Here is an 18,964-nt window from a genome sequence, read left to right as displayed (position 1 = left end):
AGCAGCAAGTCTATCATCCAAAATAGGTGGTGAAATAAAGAGCTTCCCAGACAAAAAAGGCTAAAGGAGATTATCACCACCAAACAAGCATTGCAAGAAATGTTAAAAAGACTGCTGTAATAAGAAGTAGAAATAGAGAGAGAGAGAAACATAGGCATAAAGAAAGAAAATGGCAATAGATAAGTACCTTTGGATAATTACCTTAAATATAAATGGATTAAATGCTCCAATCAAAAGACATAGGGTAGCTGAATGGATAAGAAAACAAGACCCAAATATATGCTGTCTATGAAAGACCCACCTCAGAATAAAAGACTCACACATGCTGGGGGGTGGGGGGACTTCTGGAGGAACTTAAGGGAGAGATCGGCAACAATACAGTCATAGTGAGGGACTATAACACCCCACTGACTTTACTGGATAGATCCTTCAGACAAAAAAATCAACAAAGAAACAGTGAATCTAAATGACACACTAGATCAGATGGATTTCATTGATATTTACAAAACATTTCACCCCAAAGCTGCAGAATTTACATTCCTCTCAAGGGCACATGGGTCATGCTCAAAGATAGACCACAAATGCTAGGACACAAAACCAGTCTCTGAAAGTTTAAGAAGACTGAAATCATATCAAGCATCTTATCAGATCACATGGGCATGAAATTAGAAATCAACTACAGTAAAAACACTCAAAAACATTCAAACACATGGAGGCTAAATAACATGTTATTAAACAATGAATGGGTTACCAATAAGATCAAGAAAGAAATCAAAAATTTCCTGGAAACAAATGAAAATGCACACACAACAACCCAAAATCTATGGGACACAACAAAAGCAGTCCTAAGAGGGAAGTTCATAGCACTGCAGGCCTACCTCAAAAAGCAAAAAAAAATTTTCATAAACTATTTAACCCTAAAACTTAAAAGAATTTGAAAGCTCCCCTGTGAAGCTGTCTGGACCAGGGTTTTTATTTGCTGGGAGATTTTTTATTGCTCTTTTATTTCATCAGTTGTTATTAGCCTATTCAGGTTTTCTGATTCTTCTTGATTCAGTTTTACATGATCTCACTCATATGTGGAATCTAATCAACAAAATAGAGTGAGGAACAAAATAGATACAGAGACATAGAAGCATAGAACAGACTGATGAGTCTCAGTAGGAAGGCAGGGGTGGGGGAGTGGGTGGCAAGAGATTAATCAAAGAACTTATATGCATATATACATAACCCATGGACACAGACAATAGTGTTGGGAAGGCCTGGGGTGGGGCGGATGCGGGATTGAGAGGATCAATGGGGGGGAAAGGGGTATCTCTAATACTTTCATCAATAAAAATAAATTTTTAAAAAAGGATAATGAGGACAGCTCATATTGCCTCCTCAAACCAATTCTCACCTTCTCCCTCCACTAGTAAAATCAAGCACAGACACTAAATCAAATTTTCTTCCTCTTTCCACCACCTCAACAGCAGTTCTATTCCAACATGGTGGAATAACTCTGATCCTGTTTATGATTTGGACACCCCTAAATCCCAGTCCACATATCTAATCTTGACTTTTTTCCTGAAAACACATGCCAAGTTTCCACCTGCCTGGTGGCCATCACCATACACACCTTCAAAGTCCTTAGGACCCAAACAAATACACCTCACCTCCAAATCCAATGCTGCCCCTGGCTCCATGCTCCTGGGCTTTATTAATGCATCAACCACATAGTGAGCTCTGAGGCAATCATTTTAGACTCCAATGGAGCAAATTACCTCTCTAAGCCTGTTTCTTTCTTTAAAAGCTGACAATGACCTACTTAAATGGTTGTTGGGGGATTAAATAAGATAAATGATAAACTTTATCATGAGATATTCCCCTTCCTCACTCTGAGCATTTAATCACTGCTCAAGATCTATCAACTCTGCCAACCAAATGTCTCTAAAATCTTTCCCCTATTTTCTATTCTTACCATCAATGTCCTCGTTTGGACACGGCATTTCTAACCTAAACAATTGCAAAACTCTTGGACTAGTCACCGTGTTCCCTTTTCTCTCTAACCTGCTTGCCTGTAGGCAAGACAGGAGTATAATGGATCTTATTCCTTTTGTCCATTTTCCAAAACAACCAGCACAGTGCCTGACAGAGAACAGGTTAGCAATGCCGACTGGCTCCCAATTCATCATCCAGACACAATGAAGCCATGCTCTAAGAAAAACCTCAATCCCTTGAGCATTAAAGGAAGTTCTTCGCACACTGAGGAACCACAATCTTATTCTCAGAGCCCCATGGTTCCCAAATTCCTGTTTTCTCCCCTAGGGCCCAATGTAGTATATCAATATGGAGGCACTAGGCTCAGATTAGTAGTAAGCAAAATGTTTATTAGACATAGGCAGAAAATCATAAAATGTATTAAATAATAAGTAGACAGTAAGTAGAGCATGTATATGTTAAACATAGAAAGAAAGGAGTGGAAGAACCAAGAGATAACTAATTTTCAGTGTATATTAAATATACACGAGGCACATGAGTACTCAATATCCATGAGGCCTTAATTCGGCCACTCATCCATTGGTGAACCCATTCTGGTCCCATGTGTCCTTTGCCCAAGAAACACAAACAAAGCCTCTACTATTCATCAGGCTTATTGGTGAGCTGCACCTGTGACCAGGCCCACTGTCCCTGCATCTCTCTGATAGAGTGTGCATCATTACTCCAAGGTCCCTTCTGTCTGTGGTTCTTCTTGAACTTCCACTCTGATGTCCAAACCACACTATTAGCAGGAAGGGCAGATGCAGCAGAGAGAGACAGACAGGACCATTGCTTACCCCAAAATTCAAGCAGAGTGGTCATTCCACTCACTTTTACCCTGTTCTAAGTGTGTGAACCTACCTCATCTCTTTCCCCTTGTTTCTCACTATGTATTTGAAATCATTTTAATGCATCATGTGATTTATGCATTTTAATTTGGCCCATGAGGCTTCCGTTCTGTGGTCTCTGGAAAAGCCTGCATGCGTAGGTCTTGAAGGCCACCATTGAACCAAGGTAATATCCCACACTACACTTTGGCTGCTGCATAGAGAACAGAATTTAGGAGAAGCAGAAATGGAATCAGAGAGACTTATTAGGCAGCTATTCCTTTACTCTAGTCAAGAAATAAGGGTAGCCAGGGTCAGAATGGTAGCAAAGGGGATAGAGAAACATAAACAGGTTCAAGATATGTTTTGCTAGGAGAATGAAGAACAAAGATGGTGGGAGTAAACAATAGGGAAAGTAAATGAAGTAGAGACTACAGTCAGAGAAGGCAATTTCAGAGCCTAAGATATTGGAAATGGCAATACTCCAAAAGACAAAGAGATAATGTACCAAGAATCATGGCTTGTCAGAGATCAAAGGGGCCTTGGAAGGTCATCTATAGCAAACACCAAACAAACATGTGACTCCCTTCCTACACCTCTACTAAACTGTCAGTGAAAAATAACCCCTGACTTGCTTTCAGGACCATCCACCTATATTTCTATACCAATGCCCAAACAAATATGTGACTCCCTTCTCCTCCACCCAGCCTTGACCATACTCATCCAGAGCCAACCACCACAACTTCTGGTGGCTCTCTTCCAGAAAATTATTCCTCTTATTGACCTGAATTCTGATCTATTAGGTCCTGTCGTTGAGGATACAGAAAATTAGGTCACCCCTCTTCCACATGATATCCCTTTAGATTTCTGAAGACATTTATCAGGCACACCTGAGTCTTTCCTTTACAGATTTCCCATTTCAATATTTTGCCTTCACATGACAATTTTCAGTCCTTTCACCATCACAGTTGCTATCCCCTGAAGGCATAAAGAACTCTGCATCATCCCACATGATGGACTAATAGCACAAACAGAAGAAATCAGTTACCTCCCTTAATCTCTGCCACATTTCTAATAATGCCACCCAGGATTAGCTTCTCTGATGGCCACATCACAGAGTTAACTCTTGTTTGGCTGAAGTGAAGTATGGATAAAGATGACTGGCACACATGGAGTGAAGGAATAATAACCCTCTGTTGAAGTACTATCAAAGTCTGTAGTTAGTAGGTATGAGGATGAGGACAGGGTGGGTGAAGCAAATGGCAGTAAATTCAAGAAAAGATTGAATACCAGTCTGGAAGTGGCAGTAGAGAACAGTCTTCTCTCTTCCCTTGAGAGTGTTGTGAAGGAAGTAATGTGATCAAAGCAAAAAGACCAAAACATTTTAAGAAAAAAGTCAAAGACATGGGAGAGTTTGTTCACACTAGAGCAGCACCTGAAAGAATACAAGTATGTCACAGAAGAGTGAGAGAAATGGCCAATGTTGAGGTAGAGGGGTACAAATCTGGTAAGTCACTATCAATAACTACAAGCTAACAGTATGTGTATATTCACCATTGCCAACAAGTTAGACACCTCAGCATGGGGTCTTTTTAAAAAGCTAGAGAAAGACAGTATATTAAGGCAGAAGTTAGAAATGAAAGTGCTATACCTTGAGGCAGTCCACTATTTTTCACCTCTGGTTCATTTACTTGAATTGTGTCATCTTCAAGGTAGAAGAAGATTTTATAGCGTCTTATTCTATAGTTTTCTTGCCTTTTATCATGTATTTCATCCTCTTCATAGGCATCAAAAGATAATACCTGTTGGAATCACAATTAGAAACTAAGAAATGAAAAATTTAGCAAACTTAAAATCACTAAAGCTACTTACTATCTGTATACTTTTTGATACTGTAAAGAAAAAAAGTTGAGGTGATTTTGCAAAAAGACATTCTACACATCAGCTATGAGAATGAATATACAATCCAGGTTTCAGTATATAAAGATTATTTTATATTTTCATCACCATCTGGTTAGAATGAAAAAATGATATTCAAGCAATAAATCATCATTCAGCTCTACCATAAATTCTACTAGCATCTGTGTTTGGAATTTCACAGTGGGATTCTATATGTATGTGTTATAGACAAAATAATATTCTTTCTCACAAGATGAATAAAAGTTTTGTCATTTTCCCATTAAAAATAACACAAATTTACCTTAGTTCTAAGATAAAATTATCTTGACTTCTGGTCCTGTTGATTGCTTGCCTTGAGAGAAATTCAAACAGGCAGATCTGAAATTCTTCCAGTGTACCAGAGACCCCACCTTACACTTCTTCAGGAACCTCAAAGAGCACAGCTCTATGCCAGATCCAGTCTCATCTCACACTGCGTGTGTGTTTGGGTGGATGGATGGGGCACTCAGGTAGGAGAGGTAGATTTTAAAGTAGTTAGTTAAAATCAGGGATAGTCAAAAATACCCTTGAAAATTCCTTAACCACTGGAAAACTGTATCTAATTCAGTAATACAACACAGCTCAGTTTTCTTTCATTATGAAGCAAAGGACTGACTGTCTCTTTGTTGAAGATGAGTTAAAACAGCTTCCTTAGGCTTAGGCGCCATGTTGTATGAAAAAAAATATCTTTAACCATTGGAATAACTATCAACATGGTGAAATGCTCACATACTGAGAAAGACATGGTAATTGAGGACAACTGAGGGAACAGTAGATTTAGGCTACCATTTCAAGCTTTACCTGGGGCACAGGCTCCTTGAAAGCTCCATTTTAATATTCCCTTTGCTCCCATTTTTTATAAATTTTTATAATTAGAGCTACAAAATTTAATTGTGCATATGATGTAACACTAGGATAATTCAACATAGACAATATGATAGATATGAGTGAGTCTATTTGGGTGGTCAGTTATCCTAATTAGGAATATATACTCTGGGAGTGTTTAGCAAATTTCTATCAGAAGCCCAGACTTCAGAAGGGGCTGACAAAATATGTCAGTAGTTTATCTCTGATCAACACAGGAAGCTTTGTTAATTACCATAAAGGATTACATAAGTAAGTTTTAGTTAGTGAAATAATTGCATTCGAAATGAAAGAATCAGTTACAAATATTGATCAAAGGCAATATTTGTAAAGGCACTGTCTTTACCGGATCAGGTTCTAAAAATCTAGTAAGCCCAGAGATCTATACCCTTCAAAATGGCACCTTTGGCTTCATTCCAAAATGATCCCCTGTACAGCTGCTTTCCTGGGGAATTCATCTGGCCTGATTCCATTTAGAAGTTAGCTAAACTCATGACTAGAATGTTATATTTATGTTGAGTGAACATTTCTTGTAAGATGTTATTGGATAGATACAGGATTTCATTCTTGAGTAATTAAAATGTCTTGGAACTAGAAAGAGGTGATAGTGTACAACACTGTAGATATACTAGATGCCAATGAATTGTACAATTTAAAATGACTAATGATTCATTTATGTTATATAAATTTTACATCAATAAAAAAGGAGATATTGAATACCAAACTGTGTTGGACACATTAAAATGGTGAATTTTATGTTATATGAATTATATCTCAGTAAGAAAAAGTAGGGGGTAAAAAGATGTTGCTGGAACACCTAAAAGGACAACAGAGCTGGAGTTTTATTGAGCTTTCAATAAAGGTACTGAGGGAAAACAGAATATGCCGCCCTCAGAATGTGCCACTTTGGCATGTGGGTTATTTCAAGCTGCAGACAACAGGGGCCAAACAGACTCAAAGAACTTTTTACCTCCCGCTTAACTTCCTAAAAGAATTTAGATAGGGGCTCTGTACCAGGAAGAGTGCTATTATCAGAGAAAGCTTTTAATATCAGAAAGACTTATCTGCATGGCATGGCAAACATTTGTTTACCAAACATTTGCTCTTTCCAAATTCCTGTGAATTGTCCTACTTTCCTTTGAGGCCCCAGAGCCCTAGAGCTCCTTCTCCTTAGCTCAAGATGAATGCAAGCCTTAATTACCTGACTGCTAGAAGTCTCATATTTTTATGGGGCTCCCATATATACAAAATTTGTTTTCCTCCTGTTAATCTGTCTCAAGTCAATTTAATTACTAGACTAGCCAAAGAGCCTAGAATGGAAGAAGGGAAAAGATTTCCACCCCTACAATAGTATTCAATCTGAAACTTTTCTTTGTAATTGGGTAGGAAAGTATAGAGAAAATATCCATAGCTCTTAGCTACTTCTATGTATTGAATGCTACTGACATATATTTGTGAATGACCAAACTAGCATAGATCAGTTGACAGCAGTGTCATATCACTGTCATATAGGTAATCACTAAATATTTATCAGTCCAATGAGTTAAAAGAGAGTAAAGGATGCTAAACGGAAATAGAGAGAAAAAATAACTAGCCTAAAATGATCCTTATGCCAAATAGGCATATTTTGAGGTGACAGATTCTACTCCCCATCAGGTCTCATATTCAAATTAACTGCTCTAAGGTCTACTTACCCAGGTTAATAAAAAGCCCGGTATTCTCAAAGGACCAGAACATGAACTATCAGTATATCCCCTTCTAGTTGGGTTTCAGGCTTGATCTCCAGAAGGGAGCATGCAGGAGTCAGCCAATCAATGACTCTCTCATCATTGATATTTCTATCTCTCTCTCCCTCTCCCTCTCTGTCTCTGAAATCAATAAAAACATATTTAAAAAACTAATTTTAGAAATACTGAAGTCCAACCCCAAATATGTATTTTTTAAGAAACTACAGACACAGGGGAAGCTCTGAAAACTGAGTAAAAGTTACCCTTTTGTAAGAGACACTTACATGTATAAGGGAAATCTCCATTTGTAAGGGTGTCTTCCTCTCTGTACCAAGAAGAGAAAGACGACTCTAAATCTTTAGAAACTCTCACCAATGGAGAGGCAAGGACTTAAACCTGCATAACAACCATACCCTTATTTACCGTACCTTTCCTGATAACCTCCCAAACTGGCCTTCCCCTGCCCACCATATCGTATATCTTTAGCTAGAAATGATATTTAAAGTGTTGGCTTGTACCATTTCTGGGAGTTACTCAGTTTTCCTGGTGTCTGTCCCATGTATAGGGGTGGCAGCCATTGCTGACAGAGGCTTCTGATGCACTCTGCATTTAAGGTAAAGACACACACTGAGATTTCAACCTCCTGTACTATGCCCCTGCATGCTTACACCCTCTTAGTCAACCACTGCAAGGAACTTCCTGGTTTCGTCTTTTGACCAATGAACTGAGACCTGCCCCAACCTGCATAAAACAGACCAAATTGGGAACTTGGATGGAAACTTTCTCTATAAAAGGCAACAACTTTCTCTATAAAAGGTGGCCTCCCCTTTGTCTTGATAGAACATAAATTAGGTTGCTACCTGAGTCTGTGTCTCCCAGGCTACAGCTCTTTTGGTTCAAATAAACGATTTCTTTTATTTATTACAGTCTAAAATCAATTTTGGTTTACATAACTATTGTGCTGTGAATAAATTGAAAAATACAAAAGTATTGAATCTAATTCAATTTTAAAATGTACAAACCTATAAGATACAGGCAAATCTGTAAATCTTGGATAAATTACTGGATTTAGATTATTACATAAGAGAACTTAAGAGTTAAAGAGAACTAATTTAGTTAAATGTGCTAACTCAGCAATTCTCAGCCTTAACTTAGCATTAAGAACTTAAAAAAAAACAAAACAAAAACATAGCCAAGCCTAAATAAATTATATCAGAATCTTGGGGTGGGTAAGAGTGGCATTAGTATTTTTAAAAGCTCCCCAAGTAATTCTGAAATGCAGTCAGTTTTGAACTGAACACAAATTTTTGAAAGTGCAAAAATCTGTCATAAGAAAAACAAGTAGAAAGCAAAAAGTTTAAAAGCACAAACAGATGAATTTGAAAGGAGAAAAACAACTGCAACAAATAAATCCAAGTTTTTAAAATAAATAAAATAGATAAGATTCTAGCAAAGATAATCAAGAAAGAATATAAATAACGAAACCATACATGACACAGAGATGCAATAAATTATAAGATCTAAATTATCTTATGATGATAAATTATATAAGCTTTTATGATAAATTTAAAGTCACAGTTAAAGAGGTGATATTTCTGTAAGAATTGTGAACTATCAAAATACATGAATAAACTAATAACCAAATAAAAAGTAAAAAAATTACCAAAATATTGCCCCAAAAAGGGCTCTAACCAAGATGATTCACTAATGGATTTTCTCAAACTTTCAAGAAAAAGAGAATTTCAACAACAATATATAACTTCCCCAAGATACCAAAAATAATAAAAAGTTATGAAGGTGAATTGCAATGCTTGATAGACTTATCAGTAAAAAAAAAAGTAAACTGTGGAGCAATAGCTCTCATCTTGGCCGCACATTAGAACACCTGTAGAGCTTTTTAAACTGATGCTTGGAACAGACATACAAATACACACACACACACACACACACACACACACACAAAATGAAATCAGAATCTCTCAAGAGTGGGCCCAGGCATCAATGATTTTTTTGGTTTTGTTTGGTTTTGTTTGGTTTTGCCGGCTGCTTGTCGTTTATTTATTTTCCACTTGGTGCAAGGCACAGGGTTACAGGGTATCAGGAAGGCTTGCGTGTGGCTTAAGTAGTAAAAAGCAGGGTTCTCTCAACTCCCTTTTTAGTGTTTTGCTGTTTTGATACAAAAGAACCCAACTGCTTCTGCATGCTGCAGCCAGCCTAGTCTATGGGGTGGGGTAAGGAGGGGAGAAGGGAGCAGAGGGGGAGGGGTTCAAAAGAGCCTAGAGCCTCTGGAAGTCTGGTGGCTGGTGATGGCCACTCAGGATGGGGCCTGGCGTTGGGTTTGCCAGGCTGGCCACCAGGCTGCTTCCTTGTGGATTCCTGAGTCAGGTCACAGGTGATCATGCTGCTGGAGGCCTGGGGAGATTCCGAGTGCTCTGGGGACTCCAACACTGTGGCCATGAATGGGAGAGTGGACTTCCCAAAAAAGAAGCTTGCCCACCAGTGGCCGGGTAGGACTTGGGGAGACCAGGGTATGACTTCCCCAGGGTACTCAGCACTTCCACAGGAGCTGTTACTGGAATGGAACCCAGGCGGCGCTGGCAGTAGTTGTGGGTAGCCACGAGTGAGCCGCTGGAGGGGATGGCTGCCATGCTCTTGCTTGTGGACTGGTGGGAACCTCGGCAGCAACCCATCACAGGTCTAAACACCCGATCACCGGTGTCAGGAACCGGGTCACTAGGCCACAAAGCACATTTGCTGAGGAGACTGTGGAAGGCCGCTCCATGACCAAGATGCGCCAGGGTGAGGCATCAGTGATTTTTCAAGTTCCTCAGGTATTACAATGTGCAAGCCAAGGTTAAGAACTGCTCGAGAGCAATTTCACTACTTTGATTTATAGAGCAAAGATTCTAACTAAAATAAAAGAAAACAGAATAGTAGTCCATAACTGTTATAAGCCACACACACACAAAGCAGCATTTTCCTCACAGATGTAAAAATATTTACAAATTAATAAAATAAGGGCCTAATAATCTCATACCATTTCTTACCACATACATTTTAAAATAAGAGTAATTCCTTTACAAAATTAAAAAGTATCTGCTTTAAAACAATAGCCTAAATATCCAGCATTATACTTAATTAAACTATGTGTCTATTATAATCAGGAACAGAACAAAAATGTCCCAACCAATATCATTATTTAATATTGTTTTTAAGAGTTATGGACAATTAAGAGGGTATGAAGGAAAAATATTAGAAATAGAGACAAAAGTATCATTATAAGCAGATAAAATGGAATAAGCAAAGGTCAAAAACTAAGGAAAAATAAAAATTTCAGCATAACCACAATTGAACAAAAAATATTTGTATGTACTAGCAATAACCATTGAAAATACAGCGGGAGGAAAAGGCAAGTTCACAATAGTATAAAAAATTACAAAACACTTAAAATTAGTTTTAATGAAAACTCTGTGACCCTGATAAAACTCTAAAAATATTTACTAGAAGACAGAGAAGAATTTGACTGACAGGATAAGTGAAGAATATATTGAATAATTGAATAGTGCTATACCAGAGTAGCAAGAGACATACTAGTATGTGGAAAAGAATAGAAGGTGTGGAAATAGACTCTAGTACATATAGGAATTTAATACCTGATGAAAGAAAAGTCACATATCAATAACTCAAAAAAGTACTAACTTGGAAAAGAATCAATGTATATCCTCACCTAAAATAAATTATAACCCAAGATAAACACCAGATGGATTATTAAATATAACAAATCAACCCCTTTTACCCTCCAAAAAACAAGTATAAATGTGTCAAAGCCTTGAAAGGAAAGATGACTATTCTAGGCTTGGGAGAAAAAAAATTATGAAAGAAAAAATTAAGATTTGACTACAAAAACAAGTTGTAACTTCAATAGGCCAAAATATAAATTAAAAACAAACAATATACTATGGAGGAGGGAGAGGAGGAAGAAGAGGAGGAGGAAAAGGAGGAGGGGCGAGGAGGGGGAGAACAATAACAGGCCCAACCTGGAGTCACTTGCCTCGGAGACAACAAACCAAGATTTAATAGCAGTTTCAGCTCCTCCCAGGAATGTGACCTTAAACCAATCAGTCTGGGATTTTCTGACTAACACTACTGAGGTAACATGCTTAATTATACTCCTGCTACCCTTCCTCAAAAGGTCACCTTGCCTGAAACAATCCTTTCTTTTCTTTTGATAATAACTTTCTTGCCTGCTCAGTTTCTGCTTATAAAAAAACCTTCTAGTTTGTACTTCTTGGAGCACCTCTCTATTTAGTATGTGGGAAGCTGTCCAATTCATGACTCATTCAATAAAGCCAATTAGATCTTTAAGTTTACTCAGTTGAATTCTTGTTCATTAAAAATACTAATAAAATTTTAGAAAATGTTTATTTTATAATTTCTTAAGTTAACTTTTAAAACACCTTAAAAAAGAAATGAAAAGGAATATAAAATATAGGAGTGTCAATAAATAAAAGGAAAGTATTCAATCTAAGAAATATCAGGTAAGTGCAAATTAACATAACAGTGAGTCACTGGTTTTGTTTGTTTCTCCTATTAAATGGACCTCGTAAGATTATTCATCACGGATGGGATGATAAATTATTACAATTCTTCTGGGGCAATGTGGTGCTATGCGGAGACATTTTAAAATTCCTATACTTCTTCTCAGGAACACCATTTCTGGGCATATAGCCCAAAGAAAAAAACCCAAAATATGGAGAAACATGTGCAAAGATGCTCTTTGCAGCATTTGCTTTTGTTAGAGAAAAAAACTGGAATGATGGAACTTAAAGAGTTAACCAAAAGGGAAGTGTTTTGTGAATTATGGCACATCTATATACTACTGAATTATGATGAAAACATTAGAATGTTTTTTGAAAACTATACAACAATAAGAAAAATATTTAGGTTATATAGAAATGTTGAGTGAAAAAAAAAGCACAGAATTGAAAATGGTAACATACTACAAAAAAATTGGTTTTGAAAGTATGTATATTTAAACTATGTTTTAAAAACTGAAACTATGTTTTTGGAAAAGAACGTGGTGGGGAAAAAGGAGCAAAATGCAAGCAATGGTGGCAGCTCCAGGGTTATACTGACCTGAGGGGAAGTCAGAAGGGTTCCTTGTGTCGGGTTCCCACCATACTTGCCCCGCCCTTCGCCTATCTCGCCACCCCCCCCCTTGGTTGAGGGGAGTGCTTCCGGTGGAGAGGACTGGTGGGCGGGGTGAGCTGTGCCCTGTGCCCTCACCCCTCACCCCTCTGCTCTGGAACTGGATTGGACCTGCCTTCCTACACAACATTGGCGGCCTGAACCTCTGTGCCGAAACCATTTCGAGGGCATCCTGTGTGTGGCCTATCAGGCACCCTGCAGTCTTTTCAAGGGCTCTGACATCTCAGAAAGGCTTTCCATTATGAAACACACGGAAGAGCTTTAGAGCCCCATCCCCACCCCATCCCCACCCGGAAGTGCTTTAATGTCCCGGAAGTGCTTTGACCTACCGGAAGTAGCTTTGTGCGAAAGCGCTTAGTCATCTGGAAGGCACATCGTAAGCTTGGGTGCCTTCAGTAAATCTTGCATCCTTGAGACATTTCCTAAGCACTGAATCACAAACTCGGTGCAAGGCCTTTGACATCTCTGGGACTCTGAGAACTATGATGGGCAGTGAAAGAAAGGGGACCCGTCCGTAAGCCATCGGAGCAGCGCAAAGTCAAGTACCACAGACGGGGCACAGAGGTAGGATCCCCGAGCAAACACAAATTACTCTGGGAGCCCAGTGAGGTGGCCCGCTCCAGCCGGCCACCTCATAGCTGTGCCTCACAGTCGGGAGAGGCCAGCAGTCCTGAGTGTCTGAAAGCCCAGGGGAGAACCTTGTGGCCTTTAAAGCTGAGGTTTTCCAGCGGAGCGTCCGTAAGGGAAATTCCTCCTCCTCCCAGGTTTGGGTGGAGCGGCCCCCAAAGACTCCTGATTCGGAGCACTCTGGGTTCCTTTTGTCTGGAATTCCCTCTGTACCTTCCCTTACGCACTATCTCCTGCGCGATCTGCCAGCCCCTTTCTAGGAGAAATGGCCTCTTCAGAGGATGCCGGCAGCTTTCAATTTAATTCCAAATACAGTTCCTGTAATTCTACCAACTCTGAATTTGCAGCCAAAGTTGAGCTTCAAAATGGTAACAGTGAGAAACAAAACAAGGCCCAGAGAAAGAAGAGGAGACAGCAAAATCGAGTCTCTTTAATAACCTATGGGTTAACTGTCCAGAATACCCTGGTAAAATCAATACCAAAAGGAAAGGGAGAGGCGGCCACTAGTACAAAACCGAGCCCTAGAGAGCATCCCAATCCTAGAGAAAGACCAGCTAGTGATGTCACCTCTGTTCCTCAGAAAAAGAAAGTGTCAGCCCCAGAGGTTGGGGTGAAGGAAAAGATGGTGATAAATGGCAGCAACTTTTGTGACAAAAAAAGGTTTATGTATCCTCAGGAGAAACCCAGTGAGAAGCCACTTGGTGATTCAAGGGCAGTCATTTCTGAAAAAGGCTCTACAGCCCTAGAATTTCTAGACAAATGTGACTCTCATTCAGAAATCCAAAATCATAAAGAAAGGGGTGTGGTGATTAAGGACCTCTCTTCAGGAAGGGATGGCTCTAATGTGAATGAGATTTCTATAGTCAAACTCTCTCAGGAGGAGCCAGACTTACTAAATCTCTCAGAAATTTCAAAGCCTTCATCCTTTTCCACTGACCATGCCATGTACCAGCCTCCTTTGTACAGTGGTCCTTCACATGACTATGCCAGCTACTGGACCAGCAGTCGCAAGCCTTCTCACTACCCCTCCGTGGGCAGCAGTAGCAATAATACATCCCAGGCTGGGAAGAGCAGCTGGAGCTTAAGTAATGATTCCTCCAACTCTACAGTGCACTCCCAAAACTGGTCCAGAGACCTGAAGGCAGCAGGGGAAGGTTATTCCCAGAATTCTTGTTCATTTAATTTCCCCAGAAGTTCAGAAGCCACAGTGATGGAGAAAAGAACATTCCAAGAGGAGACACCATCACGTCCTTGTGGAGGATATGCATCTAGTTCCCTGCCAAGGAGCCACTGGAAGCAAAGCCTAAAGGAGGGTTTCATTGATACCCATTGTCACTTGGACATACTCTATTCCAAGTTGTCTTTCAAAGGGACCTTTACCAAGTTCAGAAAAATATATAGCCATTCCTTCCCTGAAGAATTTCAGGGCTGCATCTCTAATTTCTGTGATCCTCGCACAATGAGGGATGGACTATGGGAGAAGCTGTTGAATGAGGATCTGGTTTGGGGAGCCTTTGGCTGTCACCCCCATTTTGCATGTTACTACAATGAATATCAAGAAAGAAATATTTTGCAAGGCTTACGGCACCCCAAGGCAGTCGCTTTTGGAGAAATAGGTTTGGATTACTCTTATAAGTGCTCTACATCTATCCCACAGCAGCACAAGATATTCGAGAGACAGCTGCAGCTGGCTGTGTCTCTAAAGAAGCCCTTGGTGATCCACTGCCGAGATGCTGACAAAGATCTGCTGGCCATCATGAAAAAATATGTGCCCTCTGACTACAAGATCCATAGGCATTGCTTCACTAGTAGTTACCCAGTCATCGAGCCTCTTTTGGAGTACTTTCCCAACATGTCTGTGGGCTTCACAGCAGTCCTGACTTACACTTCTGCCTGGCAGGCCCGGGATGCTCTGAAAAAGATCCCACTGGAGAGAATTGTTGTGGAAACTGATGCACCCTACTTCCTTCCTCGTGGGGTTCCCAAAAGCCTTTGCCAGTATGCCCACCCAGGCCTGGCCCTGCATACAATTCAAGAGATTGCCAAAATCAAAGATCAGCCACTGTCCTATACCTTAGCCACCTTGCGTGAGAATACTGTTCGCCTCTATAGTCTTTAAGCAGAGAGGGCACAGTCAGGAGTCTGCCCAAAAAAAGGAGACCAACAAATTGACAACATAGACTTGGTTCGAACTCTGCCTGTGTCCCAGTAAGCCCACTGGCACAGAAAAATCCAGGACAGGATGTTTTCCTCAAAAACTCTTCAGAAGACTTCTGCTTCTGGCTGGTAGGGTGTGGTACAGGGGATGGGAGGAGGGGTAAGAGGATCTTCCCTTGATTTTATTGGGGGGTTTCCTCCCAGCCAGATTGTGCCAGCATAATCAGTAAAGAAGAAAGAGTTCCATTGGGTACAAGTTTGCTAATCCAAAATCCTGTTCTCTACAGCCAGGGTTTTTGAGCAGTTGGTGAATAAAATCACCCTCCTACTTGTCTTTTAAAAGAAAGAAAGCAAGTAATGTTGAATTTTCAAAGTTCTGTTTATTCCGTAAATTTATTTTTATAAGAATTCTATAATCCATATGGTTTGTTGTTAAATTCATAAATTCAGTGTTCAACTTTCAATTTATTATTTCTAAAGATAAACCAGCACTAGCATTTCATCTAAAAGGAAATTGATTTAGATAAAAATTGGTCAGTTAATAGTCCTAATGTGCCAAGGGGAGCTGTGGAGGAGCTTAGAATGATGGGGGCCAAACCAGTTTTGAATCTGAACCAAACTCCCAAAAGCTGTATAATTCCAAATCTCTGCTGGTAGCCAGTATATAATAGCAGCTGTTCATTCAAATTGCTCTGATTCTTAACAAGGCCCAAACATATATCATTTAGAAATACTGTTCTCCAGAAGGGCTTCAGAAGCATTGACAGGACGAAAACAGAGAAGGGCTTTAGCTATCCATTTGTCAAACAGCTGTCCTTTCTGAGAAATTAAAATGAACCTACATTGTAAGGAAAATATTTGAGCTATGAAGTTTAACTTTGCCAGCCAAAGCACACAATTACAGAAGTCCCATAATGGATGAGAAATGCCATTTTTAAAATAATATTTTACTCTCAAAAGCTAAATCAATGAAAATAGGCCCAGAATACTCCAGAGTTCTCTAGTTTCCTTGGTGCCCATTTACCTGGATCCAGAAAAATCAGCTGGCTCCTCGCTATCTGGTTCTCAGTTCAAAAGTCTCCTCCACAGAGAAGCCCTCCCTGGCCACCAATCTATAGTATTCCTCTCACGTGGGAGGAAAAAAAATCCTTGACTTTTTGTTTTAATTATAGCACTTAACACTGTTTGAGATTGTGTTGTTAGTTTATTTATGTGTTCATTTGTTATTTCCCTCACTAGATTGTAAGTTTATAAGCTTGTCAGTCTCGTTCACACTGTACATATACCTGATATAAGAATAGTGCCTGGAACAGAGCAGGCAGTCAGCAAAGATTTCTTGAATTAAAATATGAATGAATAACAGACTTTATTAACACCTGGGAGTTAATGACAATATTTGGATGAGGGGGAAGATACTAGGAAGAGAATACAGAAATAAACCATCATATTTCTAGCACTCTTCTTTAATTCAAAAGGCAAGGCAATGATTAAAGGTCACCTATATTCTCACTACATAAGATCCATGGAGAACAAAATGTCATTTATCTGGTCCTAGCAAAGTGACATTACCAAGTGGGCATTTTTAAAATGGGTATGAATAAACAGATGCATTTATAAGAATGCATTCAACAAGATAAAGAGGATATACATATAATTAAAGTAATTTTCATTTCCAAAAATAAGATTTTTTTATATGGAGAAAGTACTTTGTATGGTACTTGGTATGTCTACTCTCCCGTTCTGGAGGTATCAAAGAGCAATGAAGGCAGATGGTGATCTAGAAATTCAATTTGCCATTAGTGGTTTCTGAGCCATCAGTCAGCCTGGAGTCACAGGGCCTCTCAGGCCCATTAACAGGCTCTATGAACCTTGTCAGTCCTTTCATTACAGGTCAATATTTCTTTTCACTGAAATTTTAGAAAGACAGTTATTTCTACCTTTGAAGCTAAAAAGGAACAAACTGCCCACTTTGTCTTGGGAGATAGGGGATTCTGTTTTTTGCAGTTGGTCCTTATTCATATCTGACTTCAAAATTAGTACCTGCTTATTGTAGATTTTTTGAGACTACTAAAGAACATAGAGTGGGAGAAAAAATAGTCCATAATCCTACTACTTAGAGACAATCACTTTTATAATAGGAGTGAGCTTTTTGGCAGTTTCTCTAATATTATTGCTAATTCCAGCATTGTTTTTAAGCCAATTTTGCTAATTAATATTTACTATAATAGTCACTTCACTTCATAATTAGCATAAGCTGTACATTTTACTGTCTCTAAATTTGTGATTTAAATATATCATTTTGTGTATTTTTGTTTGCTTTCCTGAGCAAACAAGTTAGAAGTCTAATTGTTTGTTTTAAAGCATCAACTCTTAGATTTCTTGTTCAAATCTATTCTGTTTACTGGTTTGTAAAATTTTGCCTTTAAGTTTGTGATTTTTTTCCCTTCAGTTCTCAGATGTCTGGTTTTTTGGTGCTTTTTCTAATGGCATAAATCAAATGGTTAGTTTACTTTTCATTGGGTGGGGGAGAGAACAAAGCATTTAATGCCATAAATTTGCATGTAATTGTAACTCTGCTGTATCTATAGGAATTTTTATTTTAATGAAGTTTACTTTCCCACTGTAAAAATAATGCATATGCATTACAAAGACATGAAAATAGGAAAAGAAAGAAGTGCAGGGTGTTTCTACAACTTAGAACCCACTATTTTGTTAATATCTTTCCTAATGCAATTGTGATTATATAGCTACACCAAATTATATGTACTTTATCCTCACCTGAGGATGTTTTTTCCATTGCTTTTCAGAGATAGAGTGAGAGAGAGAAACATCGATGTGAGAGAAACACATCAATTGGTTGCCTCCCGTACAGGCCCTGCCCAGGGCTGGGGATTGAGCCTGCAACTGAGGTACAGGCCCTTGGCTGGAATAGAGCCCAAGATCCTTCTGTTTGTGGGCCGACACTCTAACTACTGAACCAAACCCGCTAAGGCGCAAATTATATATACTTTTTAAAAATGCATATGCTTTCACGTCCATACATACTGAAGATTAACATACCACGAAATCCCACTACCAATCTATATACAATGTTCATGTTCTGGTGTAGTTTTACTTACAGTCATTTTTTTCAAATATAGTTAAAAATACGAAGTATAGATGTTTACTAAGCAAAGTTAAAGAAAGAACATTTACAGGTCCTAGAAAAAGATGATATAAAGATAAAATTTTTTTCTCTTGTTATTTATTTTTAATTTTTAAAGAGTTGTCAGTTCAAGTATTAATTCTAAAAGGTAATATATATCGAAACTTACCTAAATAGAGAAAATATATTTTTTTTATATTCGTATCTTGCATTTGGGATTCATTGTATTATTATTACTCTTTTATCTTCTGATAAACATTTATAGTGTTTACATTGTTTTGAACTTTAAATAAAGTTTATTTTATAATTACTTAAAAGTTTGCTTCTGTTATTGTTCACCACTAATCCTTTTATTTCATGACTTCCCCATGGTTGAACTGTTTAATTTGCTTTATAATTGACTGGAGTATATCTTCAAGCAACTTTCTCAGGAAAAGTATGTGGCTGGCATA

The 18,964-nt window shown here is 38.7% G+C and overlaps 1 protein-coding gene and 2 pseudogenes across 1 annotated transcript in view; 1 reads left to right on the top strand and 2 right to left on the bottom strand.

Moving 5' to 3' along the window:
• The window catches only part of EFHC2 (EF-hand domain containing 2), a 194,393-nt gene that overhangs the window by 123,865 nt on the left and 51,564 nt on the right, over positions 1–18,964 (bottom strand). Inside the window, exon 3 of the mRNA XM_016218528.2 lies at positions 4,498–4,648. Coding sequence (XP_016074014.1) covers positions 4,498–4,648 — 151 coding nt within the window. The remainder of the gene's footprint in view (positions 1–4,497; positions 4,649–18,964) is intronic.
• On the bottom strand, positions 9,735–10,023 carry LOC148090584 (pancreatic progenitor cell differentiation and proliferation factor pseudogene; annotated as a pseudogene).
• Positions 10,156–15,329, top strand: LOC107541463 (3'-5' RNA nuclease TATDN2 pseudogene; annotated as a pseudogene).

Source organism: Miniopterus natalensis, chromosome X (assembly GCF_054644295.1).
Source record: "Miniopterus natalensis isolate mMinNat1 chromosome X, mMinNat1.hap1, whole genome shotgun sequence".
Lineage (NCBI taxonomy): Eukaryota > Metazoa > Chordata > Mammalia > Chiroptera > Miniopteridae > Miniopterus > Miniopterus natalensis.
This window is presented reverse-complemented; position numbering and strand designations above follow the sequence as displayed.